This window comes from Misgurnus anguillicaudatus, chromosome 25, assembly GCF_027580225.2.
Source record: "Misgurnus anguillicaudatus chromosome 25, ASM2758022v2, whole genome shotgun sequence".
Lineage (NCBI taxonomy): Eukaryota > Metazoa > Chordata > Actinopteri > Cypriniformes > Cobitidae > Misgurnus > Misgurnus anguillicaudatus.
The window spans coordinates 29,173,918-29,187,104 of record NC_073361.2 but is presented as its reverse complement, the minus strand read 5'-3'; the positions used below and the strand labels follow the sequence as shown (position 1 = coordinate 29,187,104).

The following is a 13,187-nucleotide window of genomic DNA, read 5'->3' as shown; positions in this document are numbered from 1 at the left end:
ACACATTAGTACCTCAAAATTAAATATTTGTATCTCAAAGTTACACATTAGTACCTCAAAGTAACACATAAGTGCCTCAAAATTAAATATTAGTATCTGAAAGTTACACAATAGTGCCTCAAACTTAAATATTAGTATCTCAAAGTTACACATTAGTACCTCAAAGGTACACATAAGTGCCTCAAAATTAAATATTAGTATCTGAAAGTTACACAATAGTGCCTCAAACTTAAATATTAGTATCTCAAAGTTACACATTAGTACCTCAAAGGTACACATAAGTGCCTCAAAATTAAATATTAGTATCTGAAAGTTACACAATAGTGCCTCAAACTTAAATATTAGTATTTCAAAGTTACACATTAGTACCTCAAAGTAACACATAAGTGCCTCAAAATTAAATATTAGTATCTGAAAGTTACACAATAGTGCCTCAAACTAAAATATTAATATCTCAAAGTTACACATTAGTACCTCAAAGTTACACATTAGTACCTCAAAATTAAATATTTGTATCTCAAAGTTACACATTAGTACCTCAAAGTAACACATAAGTGCCTCAAAATTAAATATTAGTATCTGAAAGTTACACAATAGTGCCTCAAACTTAAATATTAGTATCTCAAAGTTACACATTAGTACCTCAAAGGTACACATTAGCACCTCAAAGTTATACATTAGTTCCTCAAACTTAAATATTTGTATCTCAAAGTTACACATTAGTACCTCAAACTAAAATATTAATATCTCAAAGTTACACATTAGTACCTCAAAGTTACACATTAGTACCTCAAAATTAAATATTTGTATCTCAAAGTTACACATTAGTACCTCAAAGTAACACATAAGTGCCTCAAAATTAAATATTAGTATCTGAAAGTTACACAATAGTGCCTCAAACTTAAATATTAGTATCTCAAAGTTACACATTAGTACCTCAAAGTTACACATTAGTACCTCAAAATTAAATATTTGTATCTCAAAGTTACACATTAGTACCTCAAAGTAACACATACGTGCCTCAAAATTAAATATTAGTATCTGAAAGTTACACAATAGTGCCTCAAACTTAAATATTAGTATCTCAAAGTTACACATTAGTACCTCAAAGGTACACATAAGTGCCTCAAAATTAAATATTAGTATCTGAAAGTTACACAATAGTGCCTCAAACTTAAATATTAGTATTTCAAAGTTACACATTAGTACCTCAAAGTAACACATAAGTGCCTCAAAATTAAATATTAGTATCTGAAAGTTACACAATAGTGCCTCAAACTAAAATATTAATATCTCAAAGTTACACATTAGTACCTCAAAGTTACACATTAGTACCTCAAAATTAAATATTTGTATCTCAAAGTTACACATTAGTACCTCAAAGTAACACATAAGTGCCTCAAAATTAAATATTAGTATCTGAAAGTTACACAATAGTGCCTCAAACTTAAATATTAGTATCTCAAAGTTACACATTAGTACCTCAAAGGTACACATAAGTGCCTCAAAATTAAATATTTGTATCTGAAAGTTACACAATAGTGCCTCAAACTTAAATATTAGTATCTCAAAGTTACACATTAGTACCTCAAAGTTACACATTAGTACCTCAAAGTTACACATTAGTACCTCAAACTTAAATATTTGTATCTCAAAGTTACACATTAGTACCTCAAAGTAACACATAAGTGCCTCAAAATTAAATATTAGTATCTCAAAGTTACAAATTAGTACCTCAAAGTTACACATTAGTACCTCAAAGTTAAACATCAGTATCTCAAATTTACAAATTAGTACCTCAAAAGGTACCTATTAGTACCTCAAAGTTACACATGAGTACCTTTAAGGTACACCCTGGTATCTCAAAGTTACACATTAGTACCTCACAGTTAAACATCAGTATCTCAAAGTTAGGTACCTATTAGTACCTCAAAGTTACACATGAGTACTTTAATGGTACACCCTAGTATCTGAAAGTTACACATTAGACCCTTAAAGTTACACATCAGTACTTCAAATGCACACATCTGTACCTCAAACGCACACATCAGTACCTTGAAGCTACACATCAGTACCTCAAAGTTACACATTAGACCCTTAAAGTTACACATTAGTACCTCAAAGTAACACATAAGTGCCTCAAAATTAAATATTAGTATCTCAAAGTTACAAATTAGTACCTCAAAGTTACACATTAGTACCTCAAAGTTAAACATCAGTATCTCAAATTTACAAATTAGTACCTCAAAAGGTACCTATTAGTACCTCAAAGTTACACATGAGTACCTTTAAGGTACACCCTGGTATCTCAAAGTTACACATTAGTACCTCACAGTTAAACATCAGTATCTCAAAGTTAGGTACCTATTAGTACCTCAAAGTTACACATGAGTACTTTAATTGTACACCCTAGTATCTGAAAGTTACACATTAGACCCTTAAAGTTACACATCAGTACTTCAAATGCACACATCTGTACCTCAAACGCACACATCAGTACCTTGAAGCTACACATCAGTACCTCAAAGTTACACATTAGACCCTTAAAGTTACACATTAGTACCTCAAAGTAACACATAAGTGCCTCAAAATTAAATATTAGTATCTCAAAGTTACAAATTAGTACCTCAAAGTTACACATTAGTACCTCAAAGTTAAACATCAGTATCTCAAATTTACAAATTAGTACCTCAAAAGGTACCTATTAGTACCTCAAAGTTACACATGAGTACCTTTAAGGTACACCCTGGTATCTCAAAGTTACACATTAGTACCTCACAGTTAAACATCAGTATCTCAAAGTTAGGTACCTATTAGTACCTCAAAGTTACACATGAGTACTTTAATGGTACACCCTAGTATCTGAAAGTTACACATTAGACCCTTAAAGTTACACATCAGTACTTCAAATGCACACATCTGTACCTCAAACGCACACATCAGTACCTTGAAGCTACACATCAGTACCTCAAAGTTACACATTAGACCCTTAAAGTTACACATTAGTACCTCAAAGTAACACATAAGTGCCTCAAAATTAAATATTAGTATCTCAAAGTTACAAATTAGTACCTCAAAGTTACACATTAGTACCTCAAAGTTAAACATCAGTATCTCAAATTTACAAATTAGTACCTCAAAAGGTACCTATTAGTACCTCAAAGTTACACATGAGTACCTTTAAGGTACACCCTGGTATCTCAAAGTTACACATTAGTACCTCACAGTTAAACATCAGTATCTCAAAGTTAGGTACCTATTAGTACCTCAAAGTTACACATGAGTACTTTAATGGTACACCCTAGTATCTGAAAGTTACACATTAGACCCTTAAAGTTACACATCAGTACTTCAAATGCACACATCTGTACCTCAAACGCACACATCAGTACCTTGAAGCTACACATCAGTACCTCAAAGTTACACATTAGACCCTTAAAGTTACACATTAGTACCTCAAAGTAACACATAAGTGCCTCAAAATTAAATATTAGTATCTCAAAGTTACAAATTAGTACCTCAAAGTTATACATTAGTACCTCAAAATTAAATATTTGTATCTCAAAGTTACACATTAGTACCTCAAAGTAACACATAAGTGCCTCAAAATTAAATATTAGTATCTGAAAGTTACACAATAGTGCCTCAAACTTAAATATTAGTATCTCAAAGTTACACATTAGTACCTCAAAGTTACACATTAGTACCTCAAAATTAAATATTTGTATCTCAAAGTTACACATTAGTACCTCAAAGTAACACATACGTGCCTCAAAATTAAATATTAGTATCTGAAAGTTACACAATAGTGCCTCAAACTTAAATATTAGTATCTCAAAGTTACACATTAGTACCTCAAAGGTACACATAAGTGCCTCAAAATTAAATATTAGTATCTGAAAGTTACACAATAGTGCCTCAAACTTAAATATTAGTATTTCAAAGTTACACATTAGTACCTCAAAGTAACACATAAGTGCCTCAAAATTAAATATTAGTATCTGAAAGTTACACAATAGTGCCTCAAACTAAAATATTAATATCTCAAAGTTACACATTAGTACCTCAAAGTTACACATTAGTACCTCAAAATTAAATATTTGTATCTCAAAGTTACACATTAGTACCTCAAAGTAACACATAAGTGCCTCAAAATTAAATATTAGTATCTGAAAGTTACACAATAGTGCCTCAAACTTAAATATTAGTATCTCAAAGTTACACATTAGTACCTCAAAGTTACACATTAGTACCTCAAAATTAAATATTTGTATCTCAAAGTTACACATTAGTACCTCAAAGTAACACATACGTGCCTCAAAATTAAATATTAGTATCTGAAAGTTACACAATAGTGCCTCAAACTTAAATATTAGTATCTCAAAGTTACACATTAGTACCTCAAAGGTACACATAAGTGCCTCAAAATTAAATATTAGTATCTGAAAGTTACACAATAGTGCCTCAAACTTAAATATTAGTATTTCAAAGTTACACATTAGTACCTCAAAGTAACACATAAGTGCCTCAAAATTAAATATTAGTATCTGAAAGTTACACAATAGTGCCTCAAACTAAAATATTAATATCTCAAAGTTACACATTAGTACCTCAAAGTTACACATTAGTACCTCAAAATTAAATATTTGTATCTCAAAGTTACACATTAGTACCTCAAAGTAACACATAAGTGCCTCAAAATTAAATATTAGTATCTGAAAGTTACACAATAGTGCCTCAAACTTAAATATTAGTATCTCAAAGTTACACATTAGTACCTCAAAGGTACACATAAGTGCCTCAAAATTAAATATTTGTATCTGAAAGTTACACAATAGTGCCTCAAACTTAAATATTAGTATCTCAAAGTTACACATTAGTACCTCAAAGTTACACATTAGTACCTCAAAGTTACACATTAGTACCTCAAACTTAAATATTTGTATCTCAAAGTTACACATTAGTACCTCAAAGTAACACATAAGTGCCTCAAAATTAAATATTAGTATCTCAAAGTTACAAATTAGTACCTCAAAGTTACACATTAGTACCTCAAAGTTAAACATCAGTATCTCAAATTTACAAATTAGTACCTCAAAAGGTACCTATTAGTACCTCAAAGTTACACATGAGTACCTTTAAGGTACACCCTGGTATCTCAAAGTTACACATTAGTACCTCACAGTTAAACATCAGTATCTCAAAGTTAGGTACCTATTAGTACCTCAAAGTTACACATGAGTACTTTAATGGTACACCCTAGTATCTGAAAGTTACACATTAGACCCTTAAAGTTACACATCAGTACTTCAAATGCACACATCTGTACCTCAAACGCACACATCAGTACCTTGAAGCTACACATCAGTACCTCAAAGTTACACATTAGACCCTTAAAGTTACACATTAGTACCTCAAAGTAACACATAAGTGCCTCAAAATTAAATATTAGTATCTCAAAGTTACAAATTAGTACCTCAAAGTTACACATTAGTACCTCAAAGTTAAACATCAGTATCTCAAATTTACAAATTAGTACCTCAAAAGGTACCTATTAGTACCTCAAAGTTACACATGAGTACCTTTAAGGTACACCCTGGTATCTCAAAGTTACACATTAGTACCTCACAGTTAAACATCAGTATCTCAAAGTTAGGTACCTATTAGTACCTCAAAGTTACACATGAGTACTTTAATTGTACACCCTAGTATCTGAAAGTTACACATTAGACCCTTAAAGTTACACATCAGTACTTCAAATGCACACATCTGTACCTCAAACGCACACATCAGTACCTTGAAGCTACACATCAGTACCTCAAAGTTACACATTAGACCCTTAAAGTTACACATTAGTACCTCAAAGTAACACATAAGTGCCTCAAAATTAAATATTAGTATCTCAAAGTTACAAATTAGTACCTCAAAGTTACACATTAGTACCTCAAAGTTAAACATCAGTATCTCAAATTTACAAATTAGTACCTCAAAAGGTACCTATTAGTACCTCAAAGTTACACATGAGTACCTTTAAGGTACACCCTGGTATCTCAAAGTTACACATTAGTACCTCACAGTTAAACATCAGTATCTCAAAGTTAGGTACCTATTAGTACCTCAAAGTTACACATGAGTACTTTAATGGTACACCCTAGTATCTGAAAGTTACACATTAGACCCTTAAAGTTACACATCAGTACTTCAAATGCACACATCTGTACCTCAAACGCACACATCAGTACCTTGAAGCTACACATCAGTACCTCAAAGTTACACATTAGACCCTTAAAGTTACACATTAGTACCTCAAAGTAACACATAAGTGCCTCAAAATTAAATATTAGTATCTCAAAGTTACAAATTAGTACCTCAAAGTTACACATTAGTACCTCAAAGTTAAACATCAGTATCTCAAATTTACAAATTAGTACCTCAAAAGGTACCTATTAGTACCTCAAAGTTACACATGAGTACCTTTAAGGTACACCCTGGTATCTCAAAGTTACACATTAGTACCTCACAGTTAAACATCAGTATCTCAAAGTTAGGTACCTATTAGTACCTCAAAGTTACACATGAGTACTTTAATGGTACACCCTAGTATCTGAAAGTTACACATTAGACCCTTAAAGTTACACATCAGTACTTCAAATGCACACATCTGTACCTCAAACGCACACATCAGTACCTTGAAGCTACACATCAGTACCTCAAAGTTACACATTAGACCCTTAAAGTTACACATTAGTACCTCAAAGGCACACAACATTACCTTGAAGCTACACATCAGTACCTTGATGTTACACATCAGTAGCTCAAAGGTACACATTCATACCTGAAAGGTACACATTAGTACCTCAGTTACATATCAGTACCTCAAGGGTACATATGGGTATCAAATGTATACATACGGTATTTGTAAATTGTACATATTATGACCTTTTTTAAAGACTGACAGCCCGGGACCATTTTATGACCACTTTTTCTAAAAGTGCACACTGAAGTACAGTATGTTAAATAAAGATATACTGTATATACACTGTACACAATGTAGTAATGTAAAGTTAGTTTTATGTTATTTATTATCAGTGTTTTATTATGATGATGTTGTTGTGACAGCACATTAGCCGAAGCCACTTTGTTCGGAAAGATATTTTCATACATCCGTGACATGCTTTTATCAGTGCTGAGTAGAGTAATAAAATTCAGGCATGTTTTCATTTGTGCATTAATAGTTGTAATTTATTTCAACTTTATTGAAGGTGGTGCTGTGGAGATACAAATTCTCGCAGCTTAAAGGATCCTCAGATGACGGCAAAAGTAAAATTAAGTTCCTGTTCCAGAATCAAGACACAAAACTTATTGAAGCGAAGGTAACTGTACTTTTATTATATCATTAATTGAAACTTAGTATATAATACGATTTGTCTTTTAAAAATATGATTATCTCCAGCTATAGCTTTTTATCTATTTTTAAAAAGGCAGGTATTATATTTTATACCAGAAATCTTATACTTTATAGCACACATTTTTTTTCTATGAATATATGGAAATGTGTTAAATCTAGATCCCACGTTATGTTAACCTTATTTCTAAGCAAGCTATTTAAAAATAAATCATAACCTTGCCAGAGGAACATCAATGTTTTATAGCTGAAGCAGGTAAAAATGAAAGTTATTCAGATAGATTACAGTGAATTCTGCTTTTTTAAGTGTCAGTACTTTTTTGATTTTGATATTAGCTCAAGGCTAACTTGCATTTCTAGCTAAAGCTTCACAGATTCATTTTTTCTGATATAATTCCAGGAGCTTGAATTTTCCAACCTGTTTGCGGTTCTTCACTGCATTCACGCTTTCTTCGCCGCCAAGGTGGCTTGTTTGGACCCCATGTTTGTTAGCAGTCAAAACGCCACCATGGCCCCTGTGGTGTCGACAGCCTCCACTTTAACGGCCACCTCACAGATATCTAAGATAAAGTACTCGAGCTGACAGACTCCTTCTTTCCAGACATTCAGATGAACTAACCTCAAACTACAGACTCAGTTTTGCGAAGGACAAAGACAATTGTAGTGTGCCGTGGACTTCTGATGGGCAACTCGATGACAATTACAGGCTCAAGCCATTGTGCGGACAAGTTGGGATATGAACTCCAAGCACTGAATTTGACCTTTTTGTTGAAGTTGCAAACGTTGGCAAACAAAACAAAAGTGTTCAAATAAACCACGGATCCTTTTCTACTGCAGTTACGTGTTCATTAGAGAATTAGACTCCTCCCCTTTGATATTAAGGTAGGCCTGTATTTGTTTGCATTGACTGATATTAAAATCTTTGTGCATACTTTTATAATATTATTTAATCTGGTTGATAATGAAAATGTCATAAATTATCTCAAGCATCTTGAAGACATCCAGCCACCATATATACAAGTACACGTAAGGGTAAGAAATGAACAATCTGACGCAATCTGAATGTTTTTGCCTTTTAGGAGGAAAATAAATCAAGTAGATGTATAGGCAACATTTTTAAGTCACTAAGACTCCTGACTGCCTAAAGAAACCCAGAAGAATGTGTTTTATTTTCATACTGCACCTATTTTGCTACTCTTAAGTCCTTTACAGGTTTGTGAAGATGGTGAATTGAATGGATATGTATGACCTGAACCTTCATAAGGGAATGAAGTATGTGCTAATAAATGAATGGATTGCCTTTTATGTCCTTTATCTGAGAGAAATATATTATTCTGCATTTGCACATGTTATAAACTATCATCCTGTTAAACAGAAACACCCCTATTTATTTAATACACAATCCTAGTCTTATTATTAACAATTCATCAGAGGAAAAATGTTTGTCTTAGTAATAATTTTTAATTAAAAAATAACAACTTGCTCTACCTCTGAAATAAATTTGCTGTTGTCACCTAAGCTGTGAAAGCTCATTGGTTATAAGATGTGATCAAGCATTAAGGCCAATATTTAAAATAGCAGTCACACTGAACTGAACCAATTATATCTAGTCTTCATTTTCCCAAACGTTATTTAAACACTTGACTTTATTTCTGGTGTGTAGTGTCTATGCAATAGTTTACGATTGGTCCTGTCTTAAAAGAAAGATGGTATGGAAGAGATCTGTAAGGCTGCATTTTTTTTACAACCTATGATTTGTTTTAATAAAGATGTATAGGAAATAAAGATTTTTAATATTTTTTCTTTACTCGTTTATACATTCGTTAGATACTTTATCAGAAACTTGTTGCATTCAAGGCACTCGTATGTATTTTAATTAAATCTTTCATCTCTGCATTGCTAGCGCCATACTGTACTGTTTCACCAACAGGAATGTTATGGGTGATTCTCACGAAATCCAGACTTAGAAGGTGTCCAGCATCAGATTTTATTTTTTTTGCACATATAAGATTAAGGTCTGAACTTACTATAACCATTATTTTTAGAGGATTTAAAAATGTTTCCTACAGAATTATTTAAATTTTTTGATTATCATTATCATTACTGCAACATGATATTATATTAAATATATGCATTTACAAACTCATATTTCGGTAATGAGAACTAAAAAGTTGTCTATGTACTATGACGAGCAAAATTTCAATTTTTATCTGGAGAGAAAAAATAAGATCTGCCTACCTGGTAGCCATCTTGAGTGTCACAGTCAATTATGTCCCTTACAACAATTTTTGTGTGAAAATGTTAATTCCTTGAGGGCTTAAACAATGATTGAAAATTGTTGCGGAGGATGAAAAAATTGGTCTTGGACACATTTATATTCCTTATTATTGTCTCTACATTTACCAATAATCACCAAATACTACATGTTTATTTACTGTAAATGTTTATAGTATAACATGCACTGAAGCTTTATATTTTTTTAGATTTTTTTTAATGATAAATATTTCCATGTCAAACAACCCAAATCCAGTCATGGACACGTTGCGGTAATACATTTTTTCCCTTAAATGTGGAAAAAAAATGGTTTGTGTGATGTCATTTGAAATCATGTGCAAAATAGTACATGAAGAGGTGTTCGTAACTTTATGCTTCTTATTTTGATATTCTTACTTTGTATTTACTTTTTTTATCAAAATGTTTCATGACACCTCATAAGTCTAATTTTGCGAGAATCACCCTATTGGTAGGGATGCATTTTTGTGATTTTCATAAACGTTTCACAAAATGCCTTGCAGGAAAGTTTTCTTCTAAAAATATATAAACATACAAACATATCAAATGAAAGAACAGACCGTCTGCTTTCAAACAAACAATAAACGAACAAACAAAACAGAAAAAAAATGCTGTCTACATGGATTTTTTTCTCTGTTTATAAACTCTTAAATATGGGTATTTTTCTTTGAAAAAAATTTTTTTAGCAAAAAGCTGAAATAATTGCATTTTTGTGAAGGAATTTTGTTAGATATCAGATTCAGAGCGATTATCAAAACATACACAGAGTTTAAAATTTGTAAATAACGTTTTGGCTTAAAGAGTAACTAAACCCTAAACCAACTTTTTTTAGTTAATGATCTGTAAGAATGATGCTTTATTAGTGTTGTTCATTGATTTTAGTAAGTTTTTTTAAATTTGGATATAAAGTGTTTCAATACTGCAATATATGGTGTTAAAACGTCTGAGTGCTGCCCTCTTCAGGTTGAACAGTGGCTACTGCAGTTGAATTTTCCTATTGGATGTTGAGTCCAAAAAATGACTCGTGACGTAAGCAGATTCAAGCTCACCACGCCCTTGTTACGATCTCACCACACACTTGGTACAAGCTTAGTTCGTCCCCTCTATCTACGTTGGGATCTGCCCACTTTTCTTGCATTTTTCAAATATTGTCAGTGGGCGGAGTCAGGCTCTGACCAGGGGTTTAGTTACGCTTTAAGTTTTTTCATAAATTGAGTAAGTGCACCATCTAGTGAATAATCACGGTATTGCAGATTAACATAAAAATTCATCAGGAACATGTTTTTATGCAAATGTCAATGGTTGGAAAGAGTTAATAAAGCATTAACACACACACACACACACACATATATATATACTAAAATCTGCAACAGGGGTTAAGCAGGTGGAAGTGTTGGTGATGTTGTGACAAAACTTTTAACTAGTCATTTTTTGGATGGTAACTGTAATATTATTACACATTTTTTTCGTAATTGGTTACACTAGTAGTTACCTGGGAAATTTATATTATTACAGTAACTAGTTACTGCTTAACACTGTAAAAATGTCTCACAATCTTACTAGGCTAAAATATGACTCAAGACTGTAATACTATGAGGTTTTTTTTACAAAAATGTAAAAATGGTGAAGTGTTCATAAAAGTGGGGTGAAGATGAAAGTCTATAGCACAGTACAGTAGCGTACAGTAGTAACAGTGTTGATTTGGCATAATTTGTCGTGCGGCACTTCACCTTTTTTCAAAACCTGATGTGGTCCTCGAGTAAGAAAAGTCCCCGTCCTAGATGTTCTTCAATTCTGTTGTCATTGTCACCCAATGATAAACAATCACACAGTGAGTTCTGTGGCACTTTTGCTTGTCCTATTTCTGCGGGTTTTTGAAAATACAAGCCATTTTTGCTGCTCTTAAATGATTTCTACATTGACAGGTGCTCTTTTATATTTCAATGACATTAATTAGCAGAGGTGGGGGACTCGAGTCACATGACTTCGAGTCACAGTTTTCAGGACCTGCGACTTGCTTGATTAAAGTATGGAAATGACTTGACTTTGACTTGAGAACAAGTTACTTGAGACTTGACTTAAAGAGAAAGACTCGACAATGACTTGAACTGATAATAAACAAACAGCAATAAAATTCATTAAAAAATATATATATATATAATTGTGACGTCAGCAGCACCACTAATCAGCGTCTGTGCCTTTAACGCTGCACAAATCAAATCGCGCCAAACATGGCACAACGTTAGTCGAGCTCCACAAATCTCCACAAGTCTCGTTTGGCTATAAAGACTTTGATTTGCCAGATGCAAAATATGCAACGCAAGAATATAAGGTAAGAAAGTCATCTCTTTATAGTCAGTTTCACTCTATAACGATTAGTAATGTAATAAATTAATCTTTCCTATGGTCATAATTTGGCCTTGGTTGCATATTATGCTTTTTCTTATTAGAAATGTGACCATTATCCGATACGTCTCTTAAATGTATTGGGGAATTTGGCTATAACAGTGGTGTAGCCTAAATTTTTATGTTGATTGGCATCTTAAAATGAGCAGGCTGCTTAATATTACATGTAGGATAATGTCTGTATTAAATGTGCACATTTTCAAATGTTTGTGTGGACTGCGTGTGGAAAATAAAAAGCATTGCGCTTACCGTTGATCCGTGGTCACGAATCGACGACCGGTTCGGCTCGCATGTAATTCGATTCGCGGATTGACACGCAAATTTAAATAGGAAATTCTATTTGCATGTATTTCAAAGGCTTGCAAATATTAACATTCAAGTGATTTTAAACTATTTAACCGCAAAAAGGCGCTAAAGTGAGCAGCTGTCTGCGCAGACGCACGTGCGGTTAAATGTGTCTGGTCCAGCTCCAGACGTGATCAACCCTTCACCATGACGTGTAGACTATAGAGAGAGTTGCGCTACTGTCTCTCACATTGAAGTCCATTAAAATACATTTGGCGAACAGAGCACTGAAAAACAACAAAGTTTTTATGTGGAGCTGTTGTGCCGCGCAGGCTAGGTTTAAGTGCCCTCAAAAGTGCACGAGACGCGTTTTAAAAAAACAAGCGAACATAAAATCTTTCTGTTCTTGACCGGGCACATACAGACAAAATTATCTCCACACAGTATTCTTTTTCTAATTAAAACATTTGTTTATATCTTAAGTGTATGTATAGATCAGAGTCAGAAACCTGTCTGTTTGCTTCTCTTAAAGAGACATAACCTCAATTAACCTACTCAAGTTTGTGTCATTAATGTTAATCAAACAACCCAAGACAAAGAGAAAATCAATTCTGTAGCTCTAAAAAAGTATAATTATATTTAATTCATACCATCAAGACATTTCCAGCGGGCACCTTGATGTCAATTTGACGTCAAATATTAGGCAAGATTTGATCAAGATGCTGCATTTGATTCGATTTCTTTACTTAATGCTAATTTTAGACCTATCGAAAAAAAATAATTATTTTAGTACTTTGAC

The 13,187-nt window shown here is 32.8% G+C and overlaps 1 protein-coding gene across 2 annotated transcripts in view; it reads left to right on the top strand.

The window, feature by feature from the left end:
* Positions 1-8,525, top strand: part of sntg1 (syntrophin, gamma 1) — a 78,961-nt gene extending 70,436 nt beyond the window's left edge. For both annotated transcript variants that reach the window (XM_055182063.2, XM_055182062.2), the window contains exons 18-19: positions 7,263-7,373; positions 7,806-8,525. In XM_055182063.2, the coding sequence (XP_055038038.1) occupies positions 7,263-7,373; positions 7,806-7,988 (294 nt within the window). In that variant the 3' untranslated portion in view covers positions 7,989-8,525. The remainder of the gene's footprint in view (positions 1-7,262; positions 7,374-7,805) is intronic.
* Positions 8,526-13,187: the final 4,662 nt, after the last annotated feature.